This window comes from Drosophila persimilis, unplaced genomic scaffold (genome assembly GCF_003286085.1).
Source record: "Drosophila persimilis strain 14011-0111.01,24,50 unplaced genomic scaffold, DperRS2 tig00000002-arrow-pilon, whole genome shotgun sequence".
Classification (NCBI taxonomy): domain Eukaryota; kingdom Metazoa; phylum Arthropoda; class Insecta; order Diptera; family Drosophilidae; genus Drosophila; species Drosophila persimilis.
The window spans coordinates 20640313-20666088 of record NW_020825289.1 but is presented as its reverse complement, the minus strand read 5'-3'; the positions used below and the strand labels follow the sequence as shown (position 1 = coordinate 20666088).

General features: G+C 45.5%; 5 protein-coding genes across 6 annotated transcripts; 2 read left to right on the top strand and 3 right to left on the bottom strand.

Annotated features, from left to right (window-relative positions):
- Nucleotides 1-5819: 5819 nt before the first annotated feature.
- LOC6600978 lies at nucleotides 5820-10524 on the bottom strand. Its single transcript, XM_002025838.2, has 7 exons — nucleotides 10344-10524; nucleotides 8134-8250; nucleotides 7476-7626; nucleotides 7266-7408; nucleotides 7035-7191; nucleotides 6863-6977; nucleotides 5820-6806 (listed from the first exon to the last, which is right to left on the bottom strand). The coding sequence occupies exons 2-7, from the start codon at nucleotides 8183-8185 to the stop codon at nucleotides 6654-6656; spliced, it is 771 nt and encodes a 256-aa protein (XP_002025874.1). The 5' UTR covers nucleotides 8186-8250; nucleotides 10344-10524; the 3' UTR covers nucleotides 5820-6653.
- Nucleotides 10525-15875: 5351 nt separating this feature from the next.
- Nucleotides 15876-17861, top strand: LOC6600976 (leucine-rich repeat and death domain-containing protein 1). The gene is made up of 5 exons (XM_002025839.2): nucleotides 15876-16625; nucleotides 16700-16882; nucleotides 16949-17096; nucleotides 17158-17469; nucleotides 17653-17861. Exons 1-5 carry the CDS (start codon nucleotides 16295-16297, stop codon nucleotides 17807-17809), a joined length of 1131 nt encoding a protein of 376 aa, XP_002025875.2. The 5' UTR covers nucleotides 15876-16294; the 3' UTR covers nucleotides 17810-17861.
- LOC6600977 lies at nucleotides 17816-19530 on the bottom strand. The gene is made up of 3 exons (XM_026985387.1): nucleotides 18578-19530; nucleotides 18174-18511; nucleotides 17816-18111 (listed from the first exon to the last, which is right to left on the bottom strand). Exons 1-3 carry the CDS (start codon nucleotides 18701-18703, stop codon nucleotides 17958-17960), a joined length of 618 nt encoding a protein of 205 aa, XP_026841188.1. The 5' UTR covers nucleotides 18704-19530; the 3' UTR covers nucleotides 17816-17957.
- Nucleotides 19531-19605: 75 nt separating this feature from the next.
- On the top strand, nucleotides 19606-22225 carry LOC6600979 (EF-hand domain-containing family member C2). Of its 2 annotated transcripts, XM_026985386.1 has the most exons (5): nucleotides 19606-19723; nucleotides 19780-19986; nucleotides 20050-20850; nucleotides 20909-21430; nucleotides 21497-22225. In XM_026985386.1, exons 1-5 carry the CDS (start codon nucleotides 19673-19675, stop codon nucleotides 22145-22147), a joined length of 2232 nt encoding a protein of 743 aa, XP_026841187.1. In that variant the 5' UTR covers nucleotides 19606-19672; the 3' UTR covers nucleotides 22148-22225. The 2 variants fall into 2 exon arrangements, with proteins under 2 accessions (XP_026841187.1, XP_002025877.1); XM_002025841.2 differs by having other exon boundaries at nucleotides 19780-20850.
- LOC6600980 (2-hydroxyacyl-CoA lyase 1) lies at nucleotides 22162-24830 on the bottom strand. The gene is made up of 4 exons (XM_002025842.2): nucleotides 24696-24830; nucleotides 23850-24045; nucleotides 22540-23779; nucleotides 22162-22474 (listed from the first exon to the last, which is right to left on the bottom strand). The coding sequence occupies exons 1-4, from the start codon at nucleotides 24744-24746 to the stop codon at nucleotides 22255-22257; spliced, it is 1707 nt and encodes a 568-aa protein (XP_002025878.1). The 5' UTR covers nucleotides 24747-24830; the 3' UTR covers nucleotides 22162-22254.
- Nucleotides 24831-25776: the final 946 nt, after the last annotated feature.

The window sequence follows — 25776 nt, the reverse complement described above, 5'->3', positions numbered from 1 at the left end:
AGATCAAAGAATAATTCCATTCACTTCTTCTGCCAATGCCTCCCTGGGAGTCCATTACAATCCTAAAACTGTCGCAGAATGTTTCAATGCGATCAAAGCAGAACTTCAGACACTCGAAGGGAATAGGAGAAACAACACCAAAGGAAGCGCCACATAGAAACTGCCTTCAGTTATGGCACACAATCAAAGCAGTTGCCACTGCAACAGCAACAGCATCGGCGACTGGGGCTGGCACTGCCATTGCAACATCAACAGCAAATGGCACAGCAGCTGCTGCTGACGGGCATGACACGACACTGCACGGATTGGGCTATGTTAAAAGAGCTTTGACGACACCTCGACCGGGAGGAGGCATAGGAGGCATGCCACATCAGCAGCAACAGCAGCAGCAACTAGCTGGAAGGCAGCCAGGCGGCAGCCAACAAGTGTTTAGCATTTTGTTTCCAGTGCAATTAAAAAGCGCCTACGCCCCTGCCACACTATCCGCCCTCGAGTGTTGCTGTCGCTGCTGTTGAAAGGCCTCAAAAGAGACCCACACAAACACGGCGAGGATATGCCAGGGGGAGCTAAAACTAGTGGCATGGTGTGGCTGTGCATTCAACACTTGAGTTCTGTTTTTTAACAGCCGCCAAACTGACAGTAAACTTTTCTGTCCCTCTCTTTTTTTCTTCCGCTAACTGCGCCTGGGGATATGCACCAGAAATGGCTCGCGTCAAGCATTGCGTATACGTAATACATGATGGGGCAGCTGCCTGTTGAGCGTGGCACGGGACGGCCACTATCCTTGCTGAAATATGCTAATAGGCCTGGTAATAATATGCAATAATTATGCGATAGTTGTGCAACAATCAGGAGTTAATGGACTGGACACAGAGGGGGATGCGAAAGAAGGCTGCGAATGGAACGCTTTAAAATAATCTAAAAAAAAAACAATTTGCCTGGATATCCCGACTTTTCGATTCCCTTCTAGTGTAATATATTTTTCTGGGTTTCGGGAGAAAATAGCACTGTGTTCTTTAGATTGTAAAAGAATCATATTTGGGGGGGTAGCTGAAGCTCTTTAGCAGCTTCAGGTGTTCATAGAGAAAGTAATGGGTACATCGGGAATGTATATATGATGTATATTTGGAAACTCTTCCTTCTGCTTTCCGAAGACAATTAATTCCGTGGATCCAACATACCCTGCAATCGCTGCTCTCCTAAAAACACACATTTATTGCAAACAAAAATGTATAAAGAGAAGCCAATATGATTTACAAAAAATACTTTAATTACTTTTGAGAGGCAAATTCGAGTACATATAAGCGCCTTTATCCATTCCAGCGAGGGATATGAGCGATGACTGGTTAGAAAAAAACAACATTTGCTTTTTTTGACAAAGGCCTACTTTGGGGGAATCCGAAAACGCTTGAATTATTCAGAGCATGTAACTGATGAAGCAGAAACGAGACGACAGACAGAGAGACCGAGAACGAGAACGAGAACTCCAATTTTCAATGTTTGAGTATTTTTGAGTGCTACGTGCTATAGATATATGCATACGACTTTGCTTGTGCAGCAGTTGCCAGCCGCAAGTGCTTTTGTGTGTGTGTGTGTGTGTGTGTGTGCATGGCCTATTATGCTACCAAATGAAAGTGGTAATAAATTGGACAAGATGTTGCCATAAACCACACCACGACAAGCCACAGCAGAAGGCATCGAGACAGGCTCACGGCCTATCCGGGCCCCCACCCCCCTCCCCCTCCCCTCGCTTGCAAATGCAACGCATGCAACAAGAACAGCAACAAAGCCCAACAAGAACCAACATCATTATCATGTACGAAATGCATTCGAGAACCGAATCCAGCTGCTGGCCAACAGCTGACATGGCTGCTGTTGCTTCACAGCCAGCCCAGCCTGGCCCGGCCTGGCCTGGCCCAGCTCCAGTTCTGGCCCCCGTGCGGCAAGAACCTATCAACCACAACGCATTTATGGCCATCAGGATCCAGGATGCAGCATCGGGAGGTCACCTTACCCCACTTAATCTCTCCAAGTGACTTGCAATTGAAATTGAAACGAAAATATCTCAAAGTGAATATCATGTGGAGTGTAGAATGTGGGATGTGGGATGTAGGATGTACGATGTAGGATGGGTACCCAGGACGACACGTAAATGCTTCTAAATGCATCGAATAGCTTTGGCTGGATTTGGTCAAAGGAAGAGCGTTTCCCGTTTCCTATTTCCCATTTACCAGTTCCCATTTCCTGCTCTAAGTTATTAAATACGCAGAGCTTCTGCAGACTTGCAACATCCTGAAATTATTGTTCTGGCCTGTGATTCATATGCCAATTAGTTGTCTGTGTGCTTCAATTTCAAGTGGAGCTGCTTGCCAGTGGCATCACTATTCAAATAGATCCCATTAATCAAGGAAGGCTTACCGCTTACCGCTGCTGCCTGTTCTTTCAGAGGTCAACCAACAATGGGTTCCGCAAGACTTATCCGCTGTGAAATGTATTGGCAGAAGTTGTTTTTCTGGAGCTTTTTCTGGTTTTCAGTAAACGTGAACACTCACATATACTTTATTTTCTCAATACTTAATTTCATTACGTAATTAACAGATTTGATCAGACCTTCTGTTTCACCTGTTGCTCTAAATCGTTCAGTCCATCGATTCCATCCCCACTCTCTCTCTCTCTCTCTCTCTCTCTCTCTTTCTGGCTCTCTCGATATGCGAATCCCTCTAATTAGTTGTTATTATGGCCATAGTCTATGCCACTACCGGATGCGGTTCATATTCTGCTCTAAGACCAACTTGTGTTTGTGTTTTGTCTTCTCTCGAACTCAAATTGAGATTACAAATTTAATGCGTATACGAAACGCTTGCCAGAGATGAAACTGCTACTGCCAATGCCACTGCTGCTGGTGTTGTTGCTGCTGATTCTGATGTTGCCACTGATGCTGCTGGTGTTGTTGCTGCTGCTGCTGCCGTCTGTCCGTTAATACGCTGCTTTGTCTCTGATAGTTTTCCCAGTCGTCCTTGTTTTGTCCTGGCAAAGGGTGTTCTGATTTTAATCGAATGTTTGCAGTGCTGTGAAGGAAGTATTTCCAAGCCTATACTCCTATTATTCTTGACCAGCATCAAATGGCGTCAGTCTTTATTTGATTATAAATGACAATGTATCCTTTAGGGTATCAAATGCTTCGGCATTCGAATCTACTGTTCTGTTCTCTCTGTGTTTTTGTTGTTGTTAAATATTTGTATTTCGCCGGCTATGGCTATCAGAGCAGGGAAAACAATCAGCGCCTGGACAAAGTTTGTGAAAAGTTTTTCCCTTCACACTCGCTCTTCTTCGGTCGCTCCCTCCCTCTCCCTGACACACGCTCTGTTGTTGTATGTGATAGGATTTTTATGTAAAACATAATTGCAGATTAGTCGCAGCGGAAATGTGCAAATAGAAAAAAAATAAGCAAAAGCGCAAGAGAAGAAAAGGGAACAAAACATCAAATTGTAATCGTTCTGTTGCCGTTCTGTTAAAGAGGATTAAACATGAGTGAAAGAGCGTCAGGGATTTCTCAGCAGAGTCCAGTGATAGAGTGTGGGGTAGGGGTAGAGGGAGGGGGAGTGGGAGGGGGAGAGACTATGAATGAAAGAGTGGAAACAGCATGAGTGCCACTTGAAAATTGCCGTATGAATACGAATCCTGCAACTGCAACGGCAACTGGCTGTCAATTTGTTTGCCCCTTTCTGCCACTCTCCACTGCTGCCGCCGCTGCTGCTGCTGCTGCTGCTGCTCTCCCCCTTCTCATAGGCACACACGTAAAAGCAACAGTACACACACACAAAAAGGATATTTTCAATTAATTACCAACTAATCGAAAATGAAACGATACCTTTGACAGCTTTGGATACCCTACCATATGACACATATGTATATGCATCCAATTTCGATTATTTTCAGATAGATATATTGAACAGATCAAAAGAGCCGAAAATGGCAGGTCAGAAGGATGCTTTCATCAGCCTCAAAAACACTTTTGGATCGTCTGCTCGAATCAACAAAATATGGCTTCAAATTAAAACGGAAAAAGAGAGAGGGCTGAGGGCTCTTCCGCTGGTCAGGGGAAGGGGATATCGAGGGGGCTACGACACTCAATGGCAATAAGTTTCGCATATTTGCACAACAAATGAAGTTGAAAATGACTCCGGATAGGAGGAGGAGTTCTCTGGAAAGTACCTGCATTCTCCCCACATTTCGTGGCATCTCCAGCTCCAGCTCTGCCAGCTCTAAATGGAAACGTAAATATTTGAGCTGCAATCGAGATACCTGTGTCCGACCTGTGCCCAACCCCCAGAGCCCCAAAACCCTACAACCGTCGGTGCACTCAACTATTGGTTTGTTAAGCATTTCGTCCTGACCAAAAATGCTCGAAAACGTCTTTATTGAAATGCAATTGGGGAGACCTGATGGTAAAAGATGGTAAAGGCACAACTGAATGGCCAGGAAAAAGACATTTATTGGCCAAGCAGTTGAGAGAAAGATGAACAGTGAGAGCAGGAGAGGAGTGTAGAGAGAGACACAGAATCGGTAATGGGAGTGAAAGCCTTGCTAAAAGAGACTCCCGAAGCATTGCGAACATTTTAGGGAAATTAGTTGTCAAAAGAAGTAATTCTAAACTTATTAGGCATTGAAAATAGTTCCCGAATTCCTAACGTCTTAATCTCATAGTCCTTAACCATATTGTCCGTATTGGCCTTAGGTCCTTAACGTAATCCTTTTTGTATTGACTTTCTTCTTTAAAAGACTGATTGAAAGCAATCGTAATTTGAAGATGCTCTTAACCAATTAAAAGTCGTCATAAAAGCCATTCAGCTTAAATTTCAGTTCAAATGAATACTTGATCCACTTTTATTTGGGAAGCCTTTCCTGCCTTTCTCCTTGAAGTGAAAGCCTGTGGAAGCCTTTCAACTAGTTAGAGGACAGTTTTAGCCTTCAGTTTGTACTGGTTTAGGCCACTCTTTTCAACCGTTCAAAGGCCTCTGCTTTGAACCATTCGAATTCCGCTTTAATCCGGATCGAAATCGATGCCTCAACAAGGTTGCAAATGCCAAATGCAAATGGAGATGCCACTGGCCCACCATGATAACTATAATTATTACATTCAACAGAGCGCCGGATGGCCCCCGCTCTTCTGATGTCCTTGAGTCATGTGGCGACCTTATAAATTAGCTGCCAGGCGAGAAGTCAACCAGCAACGGCGTCCTGAACTTCTCCTATGTCTGCTAGGTCCTGGATCCTGGGTCCAGGTCCTCGCCGCTGGTCTAATGAACGAACGCACCACATAAACATAAATTATGGCCAGCCTCGGTGGAGGGTTCTTCGCCTGCCCTTCCCTTCAGGCCTTCTGCCCGTCCCCGTCCCCGTCCCCATCCCATTACCATCCCACATCCCACAGCGTCAAAGCCCCATTGCATTTTTGCGCAGCATACTTTTGGGTGGCGGGATGCGGCGCGTTGCATACTTTTTGGCGGCGCTTGGTTTTATCCTGCAGTAAAAAGCATTTTTGGCACGCTCTCGTTTTCTCTTTTATTTCACTTGCTCTCTTTCTCACTCTCTGTTCACCCTCTGTCTCTGTCTCTTTTACATATACATATATTTTTGTTAATATATTTTCACTTTTTTTATTGTGTTTTTTCCTTATGCATTCGTGTGTGTGTGTTGTGTGTGTGTGTTTTACTTAAAATAAATGTTACTCTTTAATCATAATATATGTATATATTCACAGTTTTGTGGGTGTGGGTGTGGGCGTTTGAGTGCTTAAGTGTGTATGTATGTATGTGTTCAAGTTAAACTAATATTTATTTATTTATATTGTAGGTATTTCCATATGCTTTTATCAATAACTTTATCAATTTTTGTGTACGCCGAAGGTATTTACACTGTGTGAAATAAATAATCGCTAACCACTAGTGAGGTCTATCAAGAATCTACAAAATAGTAGAATTTTCATTCTAAGAAATGCACATTTGTTTGCTGGATTCCGTGGGGGTAGAATAACTACATTCTTTGCGTTTGCAGGGGAGTGTATATGGAAGAGTGGGGAACTTTTAAGGAACTTACTAACTTAGAAACTAAATTATTTCCAACACTTAAAGACTTAAACAAACTCAACGAAACTCAACTCTATATATTGCACGATCGACAAAGTGTGGGAAAGTAGTGATTGCGGTAGTGGTAGTGGGGCCCGAAACAAGCAACACTTTTTGCGGCACACTCAACACTGGGACTAACTACAGCTAACCTATACCCTTTAACTAGAGGCACACGACCCCTATAACATAGGACGACCTTAGTTATAATCTCCTCCTATCCTCCTATCCTCCTATCCTCTTCCCCGATATATCCATATATCTATATAGTATACTGGTATACATAACATACTTATCATTTAGCTAATTTTACGGTTTAGTTCAAGTTTTTCCTGCGCTGTGGCCTAAATTGACTCCCAAAAGTATGTAACCGGGTGTGGAATTCTTGCTGTGTGTCTTGTGTGTGTGTGCGTGTGCGTGTGCTTGGGGGGAAACCTTAACTATTTAGCTCTCCTTTTGCTGTTTTTCCTGTGTGTGTAAACTGGTTCTAGAATTTTGAACTTAACTGTAGTTGTGGCCAAGTATTTATCTGCTGCTTCGGCTGCTGCTGACCAGCAGGGGCACCAACGTCATTGTCATTAGAAGGACCAGACTGGTCTGCTGTAGGTCCCCAGGGCCACCATTGCGCGCTTCGTCGCGACAGATGCCCGGATTACGGGTAAAGTCCTCGCAATAGGTCTGCGAAAGTGAGAAAAGATCAAGTTTGTCTTACGTAGAGCGGTGATCGCACTCACCTTGGTCAAACTGTTGGCATATTTATCGACCAGCTCCCGCGTAAACTTGGCCGCCTCATTGCCACAGATTCTTCGGGCCGCCATCTCCGAGCAGTCCACGAGCTCATTGATGGAGCTGCGAAGGGGGGATTTAGCTATAGGAAAGAAAGATCAGGAAGAGATCTCTACCCACCAGCAAATGGTTTTGATGTTCTCGTTGAGAGTGCCGTTTTCTGGATTCTCCTGATTCTTGTTGGGCTTCAGAAAGACCATTGTTTCCTTATAGCGAGTGGCGCACACCTCGAACTCCTTCTTGGCCATCTCCGAGCAGGGCACATGCTTTAGGTACTCTACATTGGGTGTTGTCAAGGGGGTATATCAAGCTTAAACAGATCTGTGGAGTATGTTTCTGGTCGCATCTTACCCTCCTGGAACTCTCCCTTGTTGCACAGATCGCGGATAAACTGGTTGGTGCCGTGGTAGAGCTTGTTGAACTGGTTCCTCTGCTGCAGATCCATGCAGCGTCGCGTGTAACTCTGGATGCACCGCACTCCTTTGCGTAGCTCGCTGCAAAACAATCGGAGAGTATCTCTGGATCGAATCGGATCGGAACTTTCTCCGGGAGCACACTTACTGGCAAAGTTTGTCCAGTTCCTCCTTCTTGGCGGGGCCAATCGAGAACTCTGGCGTTAAATGCAGCATTTCGAGTGGTTCGGCGCACTTGGTGAACTCCTCCTGGCCGCACTCCTCGGACCGTACCTGCACGACCAGCGCCAGCATCAGGACTGGAAATTTGAGCAGTGGAAAAACCAGAGGGAAAACCAGAGGGAAAGAGCGCCAATGCCAGAGAGTGTTGGAGTGGGAGACAAATAAACAAACAGAAACATTGAAATAGTGCTCAAGTTGAAAGCTAAAAGGCAATCTGAGACTCTTGGCCGGCCAGTGGGTGGCAGTAGCAGGAGCAGGAGCAGGACCAAGAGCACGGCTGGCTGTGTGGCACACACAAACAGTCAGTTGCAACAAAGTTGCAAATGTGCGTCAGGGGTAATAAAGTTAAGCGTAAGTGAAATTGGCATTTCATAAATTTTTCGCCAACTTTTTATTCCGGCATTCCGTGAGATGCAATCTATTCGACGCAGAACTGACAGATCGGGTCAGGTTTTGACGGTAAGATAACCCCCTCATCGGATGATTTTTCATACATAGCTCCATGCATATATAGCATTCCATAAGTTCTATCTATACTTTATATATATGTACATATGTATGTACATAGGTTCCCGTTCACTCACCCGACATCCAGACCAGAGTCCAGCTCCAGTTACAATTCCAACTGCAATGCATGTTCGCGACGATTTGTTCTTCAAGTTCCGAATGCAATTGCTGATACACTTTTGACGTCAGCACAACTGGTTTTGGTTATAGAAATAAATCAAGGGGAAAAGAGCTTTTTAATATGCAAATATTTATGACAAATTACAGCTTTGCGTCGTCTCAATGGCTTTGATATGTTGTTGGCACAGTTTTCATCTCTCATTATTCATTACTCATTTCTTCATTTACCCGATCGAGACGAGACGATCAAGACGCAGTAAAAGGGGAGACTCTGCTCTTCTCGGCTAGCAAATAAAACAGCAACAGCAAAAAAAAATAAAATAAAACCTGAAAGAAGAAAAAAATTGATCTAAAAATATTCTCGAAAAGCGAAAGCACAGCGTCAGAGGTTGTTTTGCTTTCGATCGGAGTGGTTCGTCCCGAGGTCTGGGGGTGCCTTCTAATATTCTTTCTTTCTAGCTGCGGACAGTATTTACACGGGTATTTTTACCCTTTCTTGTCGCCAATTATTGCTGCTAATGTGCCGTGCACAGGGCGGAATGTAGTTTCTGTTGGGGCAGATCCAACATTTCTACTTCTTCTTGAGAGAAATGGTATATCCCATACATAAATCATTTACGAAAAATAATAAAATTGGTTCACGAAAGTCACTTGGAAACTCTGAAAATCAGGCCTTGCAAATGCACTCACATAATTGATACGCCCCCACGCGTACCCATTCTCCTGCCACCACTGCACAACCCTCTCATGAACTCCCCTCAAATCAAGCCCTATTCAGTGCCCATTAGGAGGAGACCAAAAAATTAACAGCGAGTCAGTAACCAGCGAAAATCAGTGTTGATTTAAATGTTGGTAATGTGCTAAACGGTTTTTTCAATGTGGCATTGAAGTTATTATTTGCAATATGTAAATGCAAATAAATATGAGAACGATGAAAGCTGTGACAGATGCATTTAATGTCCATAAATACACAAGCAAACACAAAACACTTTTGAAATGCCTCGTTGAGGGGCATTTTATGCATGCCCGATTGATGGGAGTACATACTGTGGCAAAGGTCGGGGTTTTAGAAAAATACCAGCTATGGAAGTCGAGGGCTTAAATGCTCTTCGATAGCGATAAATTACTAAACTTTTGGATATTTTCGTCCTAACTCAAGCAAATTGGGCTGAGATTTCCAATGCATTTTTAGGTTCTATTTGTACAATGACAAAACTAGTTTTTGATCTGTGCAAACGAGAATAGAAGCGATCATGATTCCCATGTTGTATCTTTGTGGTAAGCTTCTGCTCAGCTCCAGCATACCTTTACCATACCCTATGCATTTATACGAAGAACAAATCTGCATAAATATACGGAAAAATATAATGCAACGAAACGCCCAAGTACGTAGGTAGTGAAAAATTAAATCAAATTGACTTTGTGCAAGCAAGCAGGCATTTACATCATTGTGCATTGTTTTGCACATATAATTAATCAATTTCATGTGCAACAGCACCAATACCAGCCACCACTAAAGCAAGAACAATAGAAGCAGCAATAACAACAAGTACAACGACTAAAACAACTAAAACAACCATTAAAAACACACTTGTCCAATGTTTCGATTGAAAGTTTGCCGCCACTGATCGATCGCATGATTTTCATGAATTTCTACTGCTGCAACTGCGTCTAGCTGTCTGTCCCACTGTCCGCCTTCGTCTAGTTCCCCTCTCTCTTGACTCTCCTGCACCACTCTCTCTCTCTCTCTCTCTCTCTTTTTCCGATCATTATGTGGATCCCAGCTGTTCCCTTCGCCTTGTAGTGGTTGGAAGCCGTTCAATTGAGAAACGAAAACAAATCACTTAGCGCTCGAAGAGGCAACGAACGAAGAGAAGAGACAAAGAACAACTGTAATTCGGCTTTTGCTCTGCCTGCAGATCGCCGCGCAAAATTTCGCCTTGAAAGTGGGGTGGCGAATGGTCGGTGATGCAGTTTCTGCAGCACGTGACGCAAGAATGCAGTCGGACGAGCCTCTCCCTGGCATCGTCATGGGATCGTGGAATCGTGGGGTCGTACGCTTGATCGTCGCCCCGTGCGAAATCAGGTTTTCTCCTCTCATTTATTTATAAGTTTTAATGATTTTGTTTGGCTTTTGATATGCCTTTGGTCTTAATTTATTTATTACTTGGAAGATTGGAAGATCGCTTCGCTGCACGAGAGACGAAACACCGCCAGACGAGACGACGACACTTTCGAATGGCACGGACAGCCGTGCGATGCAGTGCAATGGACAGAGGCAGAGGCAGAGACGCAAGCGCGCCGCGTTGTTCACCGGTCGAGTAACAGAAACGTACTATGCGGCAGCAGCAGAGGTAGCAGCAGAGGTCTTGGTCGCGACCAAGCGACCAAACGACAAGCGCCAAAAGCACGAACAAATCACAAGCCGAACGCCCACAAAATGTGGGCCCGAACCGATGTGGCGCTCGGGCTCCAAATGTTGCTGAGGTTGGGCATGTTGCTGGGGAACATTCGGCCATGTTGCTGTGAAATTGCGGGTGCACTTGAAATGAATGCAAATGCAACAACAGGTATTTCTTCGCCCAGCACCCTTCCTTTTCCTCCGAGCTCTCCGAGTGTCTGTCCATTCAAGTGCCCCTTTGTGTCCGGCTATCCGCCTATCCACCCATCCACCCATCCACCTTTCCGCTTGTCCGCTTGCGTGCAAAATGATAAGCGACTGGGCATTCGAAGGCCAATCTGCACTGATAGACGACTAAACGGGCAGCTGTTTCCATAACTTTCATACGATTTGTAGCGCCTCTGGTTCCTGTTTTCCAGCTGAATCTATATTTGCCACTCAATTAATTTAATTCGGAGGAAATAGGGGGACTTAGATAAGATTATCTACTAAAGAATCCACTGAAGCCACTGCACGTTTCCAATAATTCATTTTTTGTTTGGTTCTCTGAAATATTTATGTGTTGATATTTGTCGAGTGCCAACACAAAAGACACTCTCCTACACTTGACTACAGGTTCGAGTACACGTGTGTATATGTACACTCCCTTCTGTCCTTCCGTCCTTCTGTCCTCCTGTCCGTCGGTACTTCGGTACTTCGGTACTTCAATTGTTGCCTGAGTTTCTGTTCTGTTTGTTCTATGCCAATTTAGCGGCTTGTTTGCATATTTACTGTACACACTGTCTAAATTAGGCGGAGATTTCCTTTCAGCCATGTCCTTGGCACCTTGTTTGTCCCTGGGAAATACCCGGAATGCTAAAAATGGAGCAGCACCATCTCCACCCCCCTTGGATAGATAAACCGCTATAGACCCCGTCCGGGAAATACTACCTTCCATAGTGTAGTGTATGGTGGAAGTGCATTCCAAATTAGATGAAATACTTCCAACCAAAGGAATAGTGTGGGCCAGCAGTCAATTAGGAGAACAAAGGACATGGTAAATGTCAGCAGGAAGCCAGCCAAATGCTGGCCAGGAGAGACTTTTAATGAACATTGCATAAGTCAATTTCAATTGAATTTCATATTTTCAATGGCAAGAATAAAGGTCAACAATTATTAGCCTTTTGTCGAGGAAACGATACGAATTTTCAATTGAAAATGAACGAATCATTTCTGTCTCTATTTTTTGTTTTATATTGAACACATTTTTGTTCGAATTCTAGTGCATTCTTTGCCCTTCGGATGGATACTTTACCTGTTTTCCTATGAAATATTCCTATAAATTATTGTATATACGGAACTATAGAGGAGAGCAGCTCATATAAAACAAAGAACTTCAATCTATGCAGTTATTCCACCCAATCGAATACACTTTTAGTTTTATTGTCGTTAAGTTTCCATTTACACCACACGAATCGGCATAAGAAATATTTTCATTAATCAATATATGTAGTTCTTCAACTTGATTTATAGCCCTCATAGATTTAATTCCAACAGACTGTCTATCTATACGAGTAGATCCGTAATTCATTCAAGAGGCCACTCGAAGAGCGAGACTTATCAAACCCATTTCTCTGTCTAGATTAGATACTCCTACGGTTTATGTTAGTTAGTTCTTACGTTACGTGTTTCAAGTGATTTAAATGGAAATATTAGTTGTTCCATTTTGATTTCTTAGAAGATTGAGAGAGCGAAACGATTCCAATCACTTTTAACTTCCATTCTCTTCTAGAGAATACTATTATCTAAAAGATTGAATCCGTTTAGCCCCGCGCTGACTAAAAGCTTATCGAATAATAATATCTCACTCTCAACCTCCATATATCCCAATTATCTTAAATTATATGCGAGTTTGTTATTTTCGCAGGGCAACAAAATTAAATAACCACAAGGAAATGGGTTCAAACGGGGCTAAAAGCGGTGCTGGCCAGAAGGTAAGTAGCTTTAAGTGCTGCTCTGTGGATTATTTTACATTTTTACACTTTTACACTCCCAGTCCCAGTCCACTTCCAGTTTCATTTCATTTCGTTTCGTTTCGTTTTTGCTCCACTTTTTCATCCATAATTATCAGAACTTAACCCTCTGCTGGCCAACAACTAACAAAGTTGTGCAACTGCAACAACGCTTTTGTGTGTGTGTGTGCTTAGAGAGGGGGGAGTGTGGACCTGCGGAGGTCATTACCACTGGCCACATGCGTATAGTCTCAGGACGAAGGACGAAGGCGTAAGCTTTAAGCCATTGCGTATACGACAAACGAAAACAAAACTCGAGTTTATTTTATTTCATTTTCTTGGATCGGACGGAAGGACTGAAGGATAGCAGCAGGAGATGGTATAGAGGCAAGGGTCGGAGAGGGACAATAGAAGGAAGCCGATGGATCCAACACCTAGACACAACACACACACACTCACAGACACACACACGAACACACACATTTGGCTATCGCGCATTAAGCGTACCAACAACAATAACCCGAACAAACAGAAAGAAGGGATATCCGTTGGTGAACGAAGCTTTGAATACCCTTAAATATTGATCGTTTCTATGAGGTAGCCAGGAGATAAGTTCTCATAGAAACAGACGGACAGAGCAGATTATGAGATCGGAAATGCTTCCTTATTTACAGTACAAACAATTTCGTGAAAACCGTAATACCCCCCCAAAGGAAAGCGGACGACGACGGTGGAATTGGCCCCAAGTAGAGTGTCGGTGGCGGAAAGGAGAGTCTAGCTAAAAGTGGTCTATAGTAAAGGGTAGTGTAGGTTGTAGAGGATACTCTGGCCCGGTCCCCATCCCCCCTTTCACACTCCTTCACGCTTTGGCTTTTGTTCCTCCTCCCACTCTTGGGCTGGGCTGCTGCTGCATTAGTTTGTGTTTGAACTTTGCCAGTTTTCCCCATCATCATTGTTGTTGTTGGAGTTGTTGCTGTTGCTGCGATTGTTGTTGTTGTTGTTGTTGTTGTTGTAATTGTTGGTGTTGCTTTTATTTTTGTTGCTGCCATACAAAAGTCCCTCCCATGGACGCGCAACTGTTGATGTTTACATTTAGCGCTTGGATTTATGAACTCCGCATTCGGGGCACGTAGCATTTGGACAATTTAAAGTTTAGCCAACACACACACACACGCATACACACATGCCCCCTCCTACACACACTCTCCCATAAGCAGACGCTTTAAATAGGCTAAAACGCAAGGAAACTCGCCACAGCCCCCCTCGCAGCAGCCGCCAGCCAAAGGTCAATTGTTCTTTGGCAAATGGAAAGGGCAAAGGTACCAGGACTACGACTAGGGACAAAGAATCAACTCTTCTCGCAGCATTCACACACTTCTTAAGTATTTACGCTTAGTTTATTTTTATTTATTTAACAAACAATGAAAGCAGAAGGAGAACAACAAGTTGGCGAAATTAATGGTCTGCGCATAGGATTAGGCACCTCTGTTGAAGAGAATGAGCATGTTGACCGCTATTTGGAAAGTTCTACCTAAATCTTAAAATCCTTCTGAAGCTTTTGCCGGCTAACTTGACACCGGAGGCGATCTCCTTCACAATGCGAAAGAGTTATGGTTGTACTTGGCCAGAAACTCGGAGCGGCATGGTCTCGATCTGCCCTGGTGGTTCCCCAGCCGTTCTTCTGGGCCAGCAGAAATCCCGTTTTGAAATATTCATGTCTTTCAAATATATTTTCTTGTTTTCCAGCACTGTTTCATGCCCTTTTTAGGCAGTTGTATCTGCTAAGTGCTGAGGTTCTTGTCACCGCTACGCCTTTTTTTTTATGAAAATGTAGTGCTTAGTTTACTGGCTGCTACGAAACTATTAAACCGAAATACGAACGCCATCTCTCAATCTTCTTTCCATTCTCAGGAAATTAACATCACCATTTCGCGATGATCCCCACAAGAACACGCAGGCTTTCTACGGGACTACAGGGGCTGTTTCCGGGCTTCTGGATCCCGCACCCGTTCCCCAACCGCCTCGACAGCCTGCTGATTCTGATGTGCCGCCAATGGTTCAGCTGGGACACCCTGGTAAGTGCTCATAGCTCTGACGATCTCTCTCTCTCTCAATTAACGCCTTATTCCTCCATAAGCCATACGGGAAAAAGTCTCCACTCAGACGCTGCTGACGATTGCACGATCTCCCAGATCTTGGGCAAAAAGCAACTCACAGTTACATATATTAACGCAGGGTGTTGGTGGCTCCCCATCTTCATTCCTCCCCAGGTGCAAAGCTTTACTTGACTGACCAAAGTTTGCTATGCTAAATAATGCAAATAAGGCAAAAATGCGAGTACTCATCAGGGGTAAATCCCATCTTCAATCGTTTCACACCATTTGCTGGGTGAAATTTGGTTTGTTTTCTCTTCTCTTTGTTTGTCCACCGCTGCGGCAAAATCCCCCCATTCCATAGGCAGATTTGTTTAAAAGCCAAAGTACGGCTACAGATTCTCATCAGTTCGTTGAGAAGTCTTGCCAGAAACATGAAATCTGTGATCGCTTTTATTGTGCTCCTTTTGAGCGTAGTCGGAGCACTTCCCGCTCCTCATGTAGTAGTTGTTCCACTGCCACTGGGAGTGCCGCCACCGCTACCACCGTACTATCCACACCACCACCATCACCACCATTCTTCGCCAGGCTATGGCTATGGACACAGAAATAACTACTATGGATGATACCTCAATCGATGCGTATGCCCCATGGAAGGATTTATTTATTTGTAAAATAAGACTATTTCTAGACTTTATGCCCTTGAGGCTGTCACAAAATCTTGATAAGTGATGTAATATATTAATATTATGTTAACAAACAATAAATATTGTGCCACTTCAGTCATATATCCATTTTATATTCTTTTGTGCGTTAAAAACGATCCGTTTGGATCATTTTATGGACTCGATTCTATGTAGGCTAAAGCTTTATATAAAGCTTAGCTCTGGCTGGTTCCTCAATTGGACTTTGCAGAACGCAAGAGTTTAGTACAAAGCTCTCAAAGCTTCTTCTCAAAAAGCATCCCCTTCCATATGTGTAAATATGTACGTATGTACATACGTTGCAGCAACGACCTTGAAGGCTGCAACAAGCGCAACAGCCACAGCAACAGCAGAAACAACTACAACAACAAGTAGGAGCAGTTAGCTGCAAATCAATGCCGGGGACCGGGGAAAATTCAATGTCAGGGGCAAAAGCTTTTCGTGCAATTTGGCATTTGGCCGCTCCGCTCTTCTGTATCCGTTGCATACTCTGAGGCGGGCAACACATTACGCATACGTCGATGGCCAGTGCAAGCAGCGATTTATTAGAGAAATAACTAAATATAAAGGAACCATTTGGAACAAACAAAAAAGTGGATTCGGGGGCTATTGAGTGCTTCTCGCGAGCGAGAAAATTGCGACAGAGAAATGAGGCAAATTTAGCCGAACGAAAGAAAATTTTTGGTCGCCAGAGCAAACTGTTGCTGCTGCTGTTGTTGTATCTCTTGGTGGCTGGGGCACCAGGGTGCTTGCTGCTGGTGGCAGTTTGTGTTTGGTGGGTGACGGTGCCAAATGTTGATCATGACCGCGTAAAAATACGTATAAATATAATTAAAACCGAGAAACAGAAACAAAATCAAAGCAAACAAGTTCGCTTCACACGATATTCAAATAAAAATCCCAAACGAAAATTGTATAACGGCAGCGAGATGAACAGAACGATATTGCACTGGAGCTATCTGAACTTCAGGGATGTGCCGATGGACCTGTTCCTGTATGAGGATCTAGAGGAGGTGTACCTCAAGGAGAACTTCATTTCGGCGATACCCCAATGGCTGCTGAGCATCACGACCCTCAAGTTTATCCATCTAGCGGGGAACAACCTGACCGAATTGCCCAATGACATCTATATGCTGGAGAACCTTGAGTTCCTCGATGTCTCCAACAACGAGCTGAAAGAGCTGCCGCCCACCCTGGGTCTGCTGCTCCGTCTGCAGCAGCTGAACGTCTCCGGCAATCGGCTGACACAACTACCAAAGGGTAAGAGTACTAGAACGCCCCAAGAGCGACTCCGGTATCCACTGCATTGCCCACCCCACTGTCAACCCTTTCAGAGATGAGCAACTTGCGCAATTTGGAACAGTTGAACATATCCAAGAATCGGTTCCGCCGCCTCCCCATACAGCTGTGCGAATGCGTCCGCCTCAACGAGCTGAACCTGAGCGACAATGAGAACCTGCTGCACATACCCGAGCGCATCGCCAACCTACCGATGCTACAATCCCTCGCAGCTGATCGTGAGTACTTCGAATACAATACCAAGCCAAAGAGCGAGATGAGTATTGGGTACGGTTCTCTTGCAGGCTGCGCTCTCATCTACTTGCCGGCTGCTCTCTCCAAGTTTATGAACCATGTGCGCATATTTCACAACACGTCGATCAACTACTTGCCCATGATCTACGAGAAGTTCTATCAGAACTTCTACGACAATCGCCAGAAGTTCACACCCATGTAAGTCATAGATCCACCTCTACATGATTGCAACTTTACCTACCCTTCGCTTCAAATGCAGTACCATTAGCCACAAGGGTCTGTTCTGGGTGCGGGAGCTTGCTACATACAAACGCCTGCTGCTTCCGGTGGGCACGCGAAGAGTCTTCGAAGTGCCCTCCAAGGAGAACCGGATCACGCTCTACGACGACTGTTTGCATGCCATCCAAACGCTGAACCGTCAGGTGCCTGTCTACGAGAACAGTGCCCTGCACCGCCTCCTCCCCGAGCCTTATATGAGCTCGCAGATCAACAATGGCGCCATCGCCCGCTGCACGACTACCCAATGCTCGAGGTGTTTGTACACTACCTACTACTTCATGGTTGTCAAGAGGTGAGTGTTGATGCAGGGCCTGCCTGCGTCAATGTTTTGATCTGACACCCAAACCGGTCCCGAACGCTTTCTAGGTTAGGCAACCGAACCTTTCACAACCATAAGAACCACTAAACTGAAGTAGATTGGGGATTGGGGCCATTTTTGTGTATCTGAAACCATTTTCACATTGCATCTTTACAGATTTGGGAGCTCTTCAAAGCAACTTTTCACCTGTAACTTCTGTTCTCAATCTTGCGCCAATTTCTGGCTTGCAGCCAACAGCAGAAGATACTTTCAACTCCCCTGGAGAGTCTCTGATGATGACGACGAAGACGTCGACAACGGTCCTAGGAAGTAAATTTTGATGGAACGTCCGCCTAAATGTTGTACAAATGCACTCATATACGTACATGTAGAATTGTTTAGATACTATTGTACCTTTAATTAGTTGTGTAAATGTTGTGTGTTCTACTGGCAACCAGCGCCTACATACTCTTACTCTAAGCTTAAACAAAACTCTGCATTGGTCCTCGCTCATGCAGGTGGATATAGTCGTCAAGGAGACAGTGCGACGCCTGCGGATATGCTCGGCGACAATTCACTCCGTGTCGTCCCATTCTATAGGCATCCAGATATCGTTCGTCCAGCGTTCGATGGGGTCTAGCAGATGGAGGATAATAGATTAGAGATTTGCTTCAATTTGGACCTGGAAATTCTCTTACCTCAGCAGTCTGTGCAACAGCTGGGCATAGAGGCCACTGTGCTCGTGTACTTGTCCATTTTCGCAGATCAGACGCTCCAGACAAGCCGTTCCATTCTGCCCAATCTGCGACATATAGTTCTCGGCAAACTTGAACAGCAGAAGCTGCGGCTCATCCACAATAGGCAAAGCGGCAGGAGGATTAGCACCTTTTAGCTCACGAGCACTGCTCCAAAGATTCCACCAATAAATTGGTGTCTGCGGCTCGTTGAATTGATAATGGAAATTCATCAGCCAGACCAGCTGGCGCCAGGCCTTCTTCTCTTGAAACGGAACCGGAAATGCGCATCCAGTGACCAGCTATGCAGAGAATATGTATTACTTATTGATGTTACACTCTTCAAAAATATTCCTACGATAGTTCACCTTGATAACTCCTCCATTTTGGTAGATCAGGAAGCGTTTCTGCCTCCGGTGATGATGCCAGGACGTGAGATTGGCGCTCATGGCCCGCCCACTTTCCACAGCCAGCAAAAGCATCGAAAGAATCATTCTATAAAAAAGTTGAATACTTTAATTGTATATCCTATGTATGTGTGGGCAAATCCGTAAATTGTAGGTCAAATCACTCACATGAGATTCATTCTGCCGCTTTTCGTGCTGTCCGCTTGGGCTCTGGACAGCGTATACCATACCTCTTCGATTTTACGACAGAATTTTACATAAAAGAGAAGATCAAAGATGAAAGATGGAAGGTGAGAAAAAGCACGTGCTGTCGGTGGGTTTCCTGCTTTTGCATGTTCGACTAATTAGCGAACAACGCGACGTCTGCGCCGAAAGTAATTAGAGCCAGAACTTGTTACCAATCTGGCTGAGTAAATCAAAGGCAGGTGGTTCTGGCAGCCAACGAACAGCAGAAGAACAGCAACTCTCATAAGTATATATCCACCGAAAACTGAAACCAATCTCGTTTAGATCTCTGTGTAACTAATTGTGATGTGTGTTTACGTCCATTCGAAAAACAAAAACTTGAAAATTCAATTTTAATGTTTAGTGGAAATCAAAACTTAACCAAACCAAATATTAATCAACGAAAATTTATATGGATGTTTATATCAAGCTATCAATTTTTATTGCTTGTCCCCTAATTGGGTGACCTCAGATGCTAATTAAATAAAGAATACTTGGGCCCCCTAAGAATCGATGTTGTGGTGGGATGGGATCTACATATGCATCTCCATAGATACGGCGCTACCAGTTGCAAATGATTGACTGGATAGTGCGGCGCTGCCATGACGAGACCCCGCCATTGCCATAGCAGTGTTTGTTCCATTTATCGAGTAGCGGTACGGTGGAGAAATGTCGAACGAAAGCACAGTGCAATCTCAGCTGCATAGCATTACCTGCCATAGATTTGATTTTCTTTTCGACACAAATGTAACCAAAACGCTTCGGCAAAAGATTTCGCTAGTCAAAATTCTCTAAATTTCAAGTGTATTTTATCCCAAAGCCATCAAAATTATGCTGCGACTGCCAGGGATGCCACTGCTGCCGGGCGCACAGTTCTATGATGTGAGTAGGTCCTAGATCAGATGCATGACTCCTCCTCTCTTTTCTCCTCCTCGTAGTACGGCAAGCGTCGCCATCCCCGACAACAGACGCTTATGCACTATCAGGGCATACAGATGCTCTCCGATCGCCGGGAGCCGGAGCTGGTGGAGCCCAATGGCATTGTGGCGGATCCCAAGTGCCCGCCAATGCCCGCACAGATCAACACCCTGTGGGCACCGAAGGTGACTACGAAGCTGCCACCGTGGCTGGCCTATGACAAGCAGGTGCTCTGCTTCAACGCCTACTTCAAGGAGAATCTCACCGAGATTTACCATGCCCCGTACCAGGTGCGCAAGGTCAGGATCTACTTCTATCTGGAAGATGGCACTATGCAGGTCACCGAACCGAAAGTAGAGAACTCGGGCATTCCGCAGGGCTGTCTGGTGCACCGTCAGCGCATACCCAAGGCGCCAACCAGGGACCGGGAGTTCATCTCTATCTTTGACCTCAACGTGGACACCGATGTGCAGATCTTTGATCGCGTCTATCGAATCAGCGGCTGTGACATTTTCACCAGGCAGTTCCTCAATCGAGCCGGGATTCATGTGCCCGAGACGCAACAGGAGCCTAGTGATCCCACCACGGAGATACGCAAACGCTCTGGGTTAAAGCAAACATTCAGTGGTAGCAGTGCCGTGCCCAAGCGCCATTCCTTTGCCCAGTTCCTGGAGTTCGACAGACGCGTGCTCAAATTCCATGGCTACTGGAACGATCGGAGCGAGTTTGGTGACGTGCGGAAGCTGGAAATCTGCTACTATCTGGCCGACGATACCATAGATATAAAGGAGAAGTTTCCCCGAAACTCCGGACGCGAGGGACCCAGTACTTTCCTGAAACGAGGAAAGCTACCCAAAGAGTTCTCCGGGCCGACGCAGCCGGGTCAACAGACCTCGGTGACGCTGCTCAATGTGTTGGGCTCCAACATGCGGGATGTGCGCTACGTGGCCGATCCCTTGAACACGGGCCAGAAACAGGTACATTACTACACTGACCAGGATCTGCAGATTGGCGTCGTATTAAATGTCTTTGGACGCGCAGTAGTACTAACCGCATGCGACCAGTTCACGCAAAGCTACTACAAAGAGAAGGTGGGTGGGAGAGACCAGAGGTCAAGCCAAAACGATTCACACTTCACCTCATTTTCAGTACGGCATTGAGGATTTCACGCCTCAGTCCGTTCCAGAACGAAGTGATGTGCTTCCCCACACCCATGGTGGCGGAACAGTGCGTCGTCTGCCGCCCTACAACGGATGGGGCAGCTACGAGGACTCCGAGGGTAACTGCATCACCGTTGAGCCAAAGCCACCGCAGGCCGACTTCAAGAAGCTGATCAAGTACGACGGCTGCATCTTGCGCTTCGGGGCCAAGCTGGTGTCCGCCATACGCGACAATTGCGAACGCGTCTTTATTATTAGCTACTTCCTGGCCGACGACACTATCCAGATCTATGAATCTTCCCGACGAAATTCTGGCTTTCTGGGCGGTGAGTTCCTCAAGCGGGCACGCGTTGCTGTGCCAGGACAGGAGAAGTTCAGCGCCGCACGGCCAGAGTACTATCGGCCCAATGACTTTTACATTGGGCGCACTCTCACTCTAAAGGATCACATATTTCGCATCAATTCAGCGGATGAATTCACACTGCTCTACATGGAACAGCATCCCACCGAGGTGAGTGCAAGACAGCGAGCTAAGGCTCAAGGTGTTCACTTGATCTTCCCTTGATTCCTGTTTTAGTTTCCGGTTTCCGACATCCGTGCTATCATGCAAAAGATTCGCACTGCAGTGCGTCCAGAGTACAAGCAGTTTGTGCTGCGCTGCAAGCCCGATGGCAATCTTGGGGACTTTGCCACCGTAGACTTTGAAACTATGCGATCCACTCTGCTGTCGTATCTGTCGAAGGAGAGCCTGTTGAGTCACGAAATAGTGACCGTGTGTCGCTATTTCTCGGCTGAGCAGACAATGCCTCCCAGCTGCGATAGGAACCAGGTACGGGCCGCTGCCCAGCTAGAGCTGAAGCGAGCCCTGTGGAACAATGTGGAGGAGTTGTCGGGACATTTGAGCCACATTAATCCGACATCCAAGCAGTATATCAGTGAGGCCCAGGTCAGATCGACTCTGAGGGGCTGTCGTCTGCCGTTCAGCTTAGAGCTGATGGAGGACATATTGCAGGTGCTGCAGCGTAATGGACAGGGCGAGATCGAGGTGCGCGATATTCTGGAATTCTTCAATATGCGATGCGACCAGGTGCCCGACATAGCGCCACTTAACATTGCCTTTGAGCTGTGCCCCAAGCTGCCTTTCTTACACAAGGGCCGGCTGGTGGACTTCAACTGGTTCCTGGACTTCTTGGGCCTGGAGGAGGAGCTGAAACGCGCCAATCAATGAGGATCCATCGTCGGTGTTATCAAAATTGCATGTATATACAGAAAAATTCGTGGCAATAAAATTTTCGGAATGGTGAAATTTGTGCTTAAGATCTAGACGATTGTATCCTACAGTTTGGACTCTGTGAGCCAGTTAAAAGACTGTGGTTTGCGATCCGAGGATGGACTGATCGCCACATTGATGATGGTTGGCCTGTCCGTAAGCTGGTTGGCAGCCTTGATGGCCGTCTGCAGCTGCTCGATTTCCGTGCAGAAGTAGCCCTGCATGCCGAACATTTTCATCATTTCCTCGTATCGCACTTGAACCCCCAGCGCCGAAGGTGGTGTGCTGAAGGAGATAAGATTAGCATTGAGTACAGCCCAGATATAGTACGATAAGATCTTCTCACTCACATTTGGGTCAGATCGCCCTCGCTGCGAATGGCTTCGAAGGTGTCCTTGTCGAAGCCTCCGTAGATGCCATTGTTGTTGACAATCACAATGGTCACTGGCAGCTTGTACCTCACCATCGTCTCAATCTCCATGCCCGAGAAGCCAAAGGCGCTGTCGCCCTCAACGCAGAGAACCCGCTTGCCGGGAGCAAAGTCACGGCAGAACAGGGCAGCGGCCACTGCAAAACCTGGACCCACACCCATGGTGCCGAAGGTGCCAGCATCCAAACGATGACGTGGCTGCTCGTTTAGAAGCATGGAACGTCCAATATCCATTGTATTGGCACCCTCGCTGACGATAATCGTGTCCTTGGGCAACAGCTCTCGCAAATGATGGAAAACAGCGTAGTAGTTGAGCGGCGTCGAGGTATTTAGCGACATCTGCTGCACTGTGTCCTTGTTCTGCTTGCACTTGACGGCCAACTGCTTCCACCAGTCCTGCTCGTAGCCGAATCGGAAGTTCACGGCATTCATCTGCTCGAACAGCTGCTCGGCGAAGGGACGAATGTCCGATTGAATGGCCACCGACGAGATAACAGAGTTGTGCAGCTCCTCGGGGCAAATGTCTACTTGAATGAACTTCACATCCTTGTCGTAGCGTGGCGAGCGTCCAAAGTGCAGAATCCAGTTGAGGCGCGCGCCAAGCAGCAACACCACATCGGCCTTCTGCAGGGCCAGTGTTCGGGCAGAAGAGACGCACTGTGGAGCCGTATCAGAGACCACGCCCTTGCCCATGGGTGTGGGCAGGAAAGGCAGATTTGTGTTCTCAATGAAATGCCTTAGCGTATTCTCAGCGTGAGCATAAGCACAACCCTTGCCCACAATAACGAGCGGTCGCTTGGCCTGTCGCAGAAGGCGGGACGCGGCAATCACATCATCGTGAGGTGGATAGGCCACGGGGGGAGCTGGATGGGCCAATGCCTTGTAGATGCGGGCCTCGGGGGCCTTCGATTGCAAAATATTTCCGGGGAAATCCAAATAGGCTACTCCGGGCCGTCCATAGGTGGCATATCGCACTGCCTTCTCAACATGGAGGGGGATAAGGGCAGCGGTGGGAGGACGTGCTGCATACTTGCAGTACGGGCGAGAAAGCTCCACCTGTGGGCACTCCTGGAAGCCACCGATTCCTTCATGATCCTGATTAGTAGCTCCGCCAATGACGATCAGAGGCCAGCAATTGACCTGGGCATTGGCCATACCACCTGTAACCAATGCATTGTGTACATATGTGGGATTAGCAAATTCCATACCGAATTCCTCTGTTTTCCATACCTGTCACATGCAGGAGTCCGGGTCCAGAGACCACCAAACAGACGCCCGGCTTTCCCGTTAGGTAGCCAATGGCTTGAGCTGCATAGCAGGCGGCCTGCTCATTCCGCATACCGATGTACTTCAGTCCAGCGGCCTGGAAGGCCATAGACAGCTCGATAACGGGTATGCCAATGATACCAAACACATAGTCCACACCCTGTTAACAAAAAGCAGTGATAGATCATGGGATGAGTTCAAAGTTCGAGGATTGAATGCGATAAGATTTCCTTTCCTCTTAAGCTTTCAATTGCAAATCCAAATATGTACACAGTTTGGACAATCATTCATCGCTCCCTTATTTGTTCAGATAATAAATAAATAAAATAGTTTAGTATAGGCCAATTCATGTTCCAATTTATTTCCCTACATCAACAAAACATATTAACCAAAAATGCAAACACGTTTTCCATTGAAATGTTTGGAATCCGGTTAAAGTTTTATTGATTTTAATCCGGGCCCCCAACGAGATTATCGAAGGTATGTGCACCACCAGTATGTTTGAGTCGTGTTCGTAAACCTTTGGAACATTGTCTTTATCAGAAATCCGTTCGACTTTTATTAACAAGAATAATCAGGTAGCAAGAACAACAACTACTTAGTGTTTTTGAACTTTGCACAACAAACAGGTGCTAGATAAGACTCCGTTGTTCTTGCTGCTGCCACTTCCACTGGACCGACGACCCACAGTTATTTTAATCAGCGTCCATAGGTTAATATCTTAGATATGACCGCATGGAGATTGCACATTTGCTGCAGAAAATGCATCCCATCCCAGACTTGCGTGCGGGGGCAGTCTCGGCCTCTTACCTGTTGCTTCAGCGACTCCGCAATAATTTGCACTGCTTCAACATCGGCCATTTTGTGTGAGTTCTGTTTTTATTGTGCTAAAAAGTCACAGGCGCCGCGTTACTCCGCGTACTGAGCTAAAATTAGTTAAACAAATTAAATATAGTCCACGGGACGCGGTCAGTGTGACCGCGGATTTATCGTTGAAATATATCGCCCTGCCCTCAGAAACATACCGAAATTGAAGTCTCATTTGAAGAATATACCGACTAATTTAAGCTCTACATTCCTCGCTTTTGATATTCCCTCCAATATTACTAGCTATCTAGATCTCTCAGCCCTGCCCACATAATTTTATCCAATTAATGAATCTATTTTCAACTCGACAGGCTTATTTTAAATACTTGACTTTGATTTTTGTGGCTCAATGTTGGTTCCCAACAACAATAGTGTCTCGTATGATGAAAAACCGACCTTAGCCCACTAAAGCCCCCCTATTTAAATAGTTCAACTACTTGAGGTAAATGGCGGAAAATATTAACGATTGTAAATTCTTCTTGTAGATTCATGCAATCTTTCATCTGAACTTAAAAAAAACCACTATATTTTTCACCTGAACTGCGCTAACATTATTAAATTTGCAATATTTTCGGTGGAAAATTGAGATACCCCCTTGGCTTTTAATGGGTTAATAGTTCTCCGTCAAGGGTTGGAGACCATATTGCTCAATTTAGAGAGCAAAAAAATAAAACGTAATAGCGTAATAAAACGTAAGAGGAAAATCGTTCCTATTGCTCAATTTTTATATTCCGTTGAATAATGCTGACTAACTAAAATCTTTAGCTTCGCCCATATAATTTTAGTCCATTGATGAATAAATTCTCTACAAGATTGGCTATTTTTAAGTTCTCCTTTTTATTGTATTTTGACTACAGCAAGGCTTAAAAAAATGCAATGCCGTAGCTAAACCGTTGTTTGCAGCTATCGCCGGCACTTTCCACTTCGGTATCGGAAGAAATGTCTGTAAATAGTTATTAATTATAATTTGCCGAAGCAGCTGGATCAGGAGGTGGAGACGGTTGAGTCGAACACTTACCATATG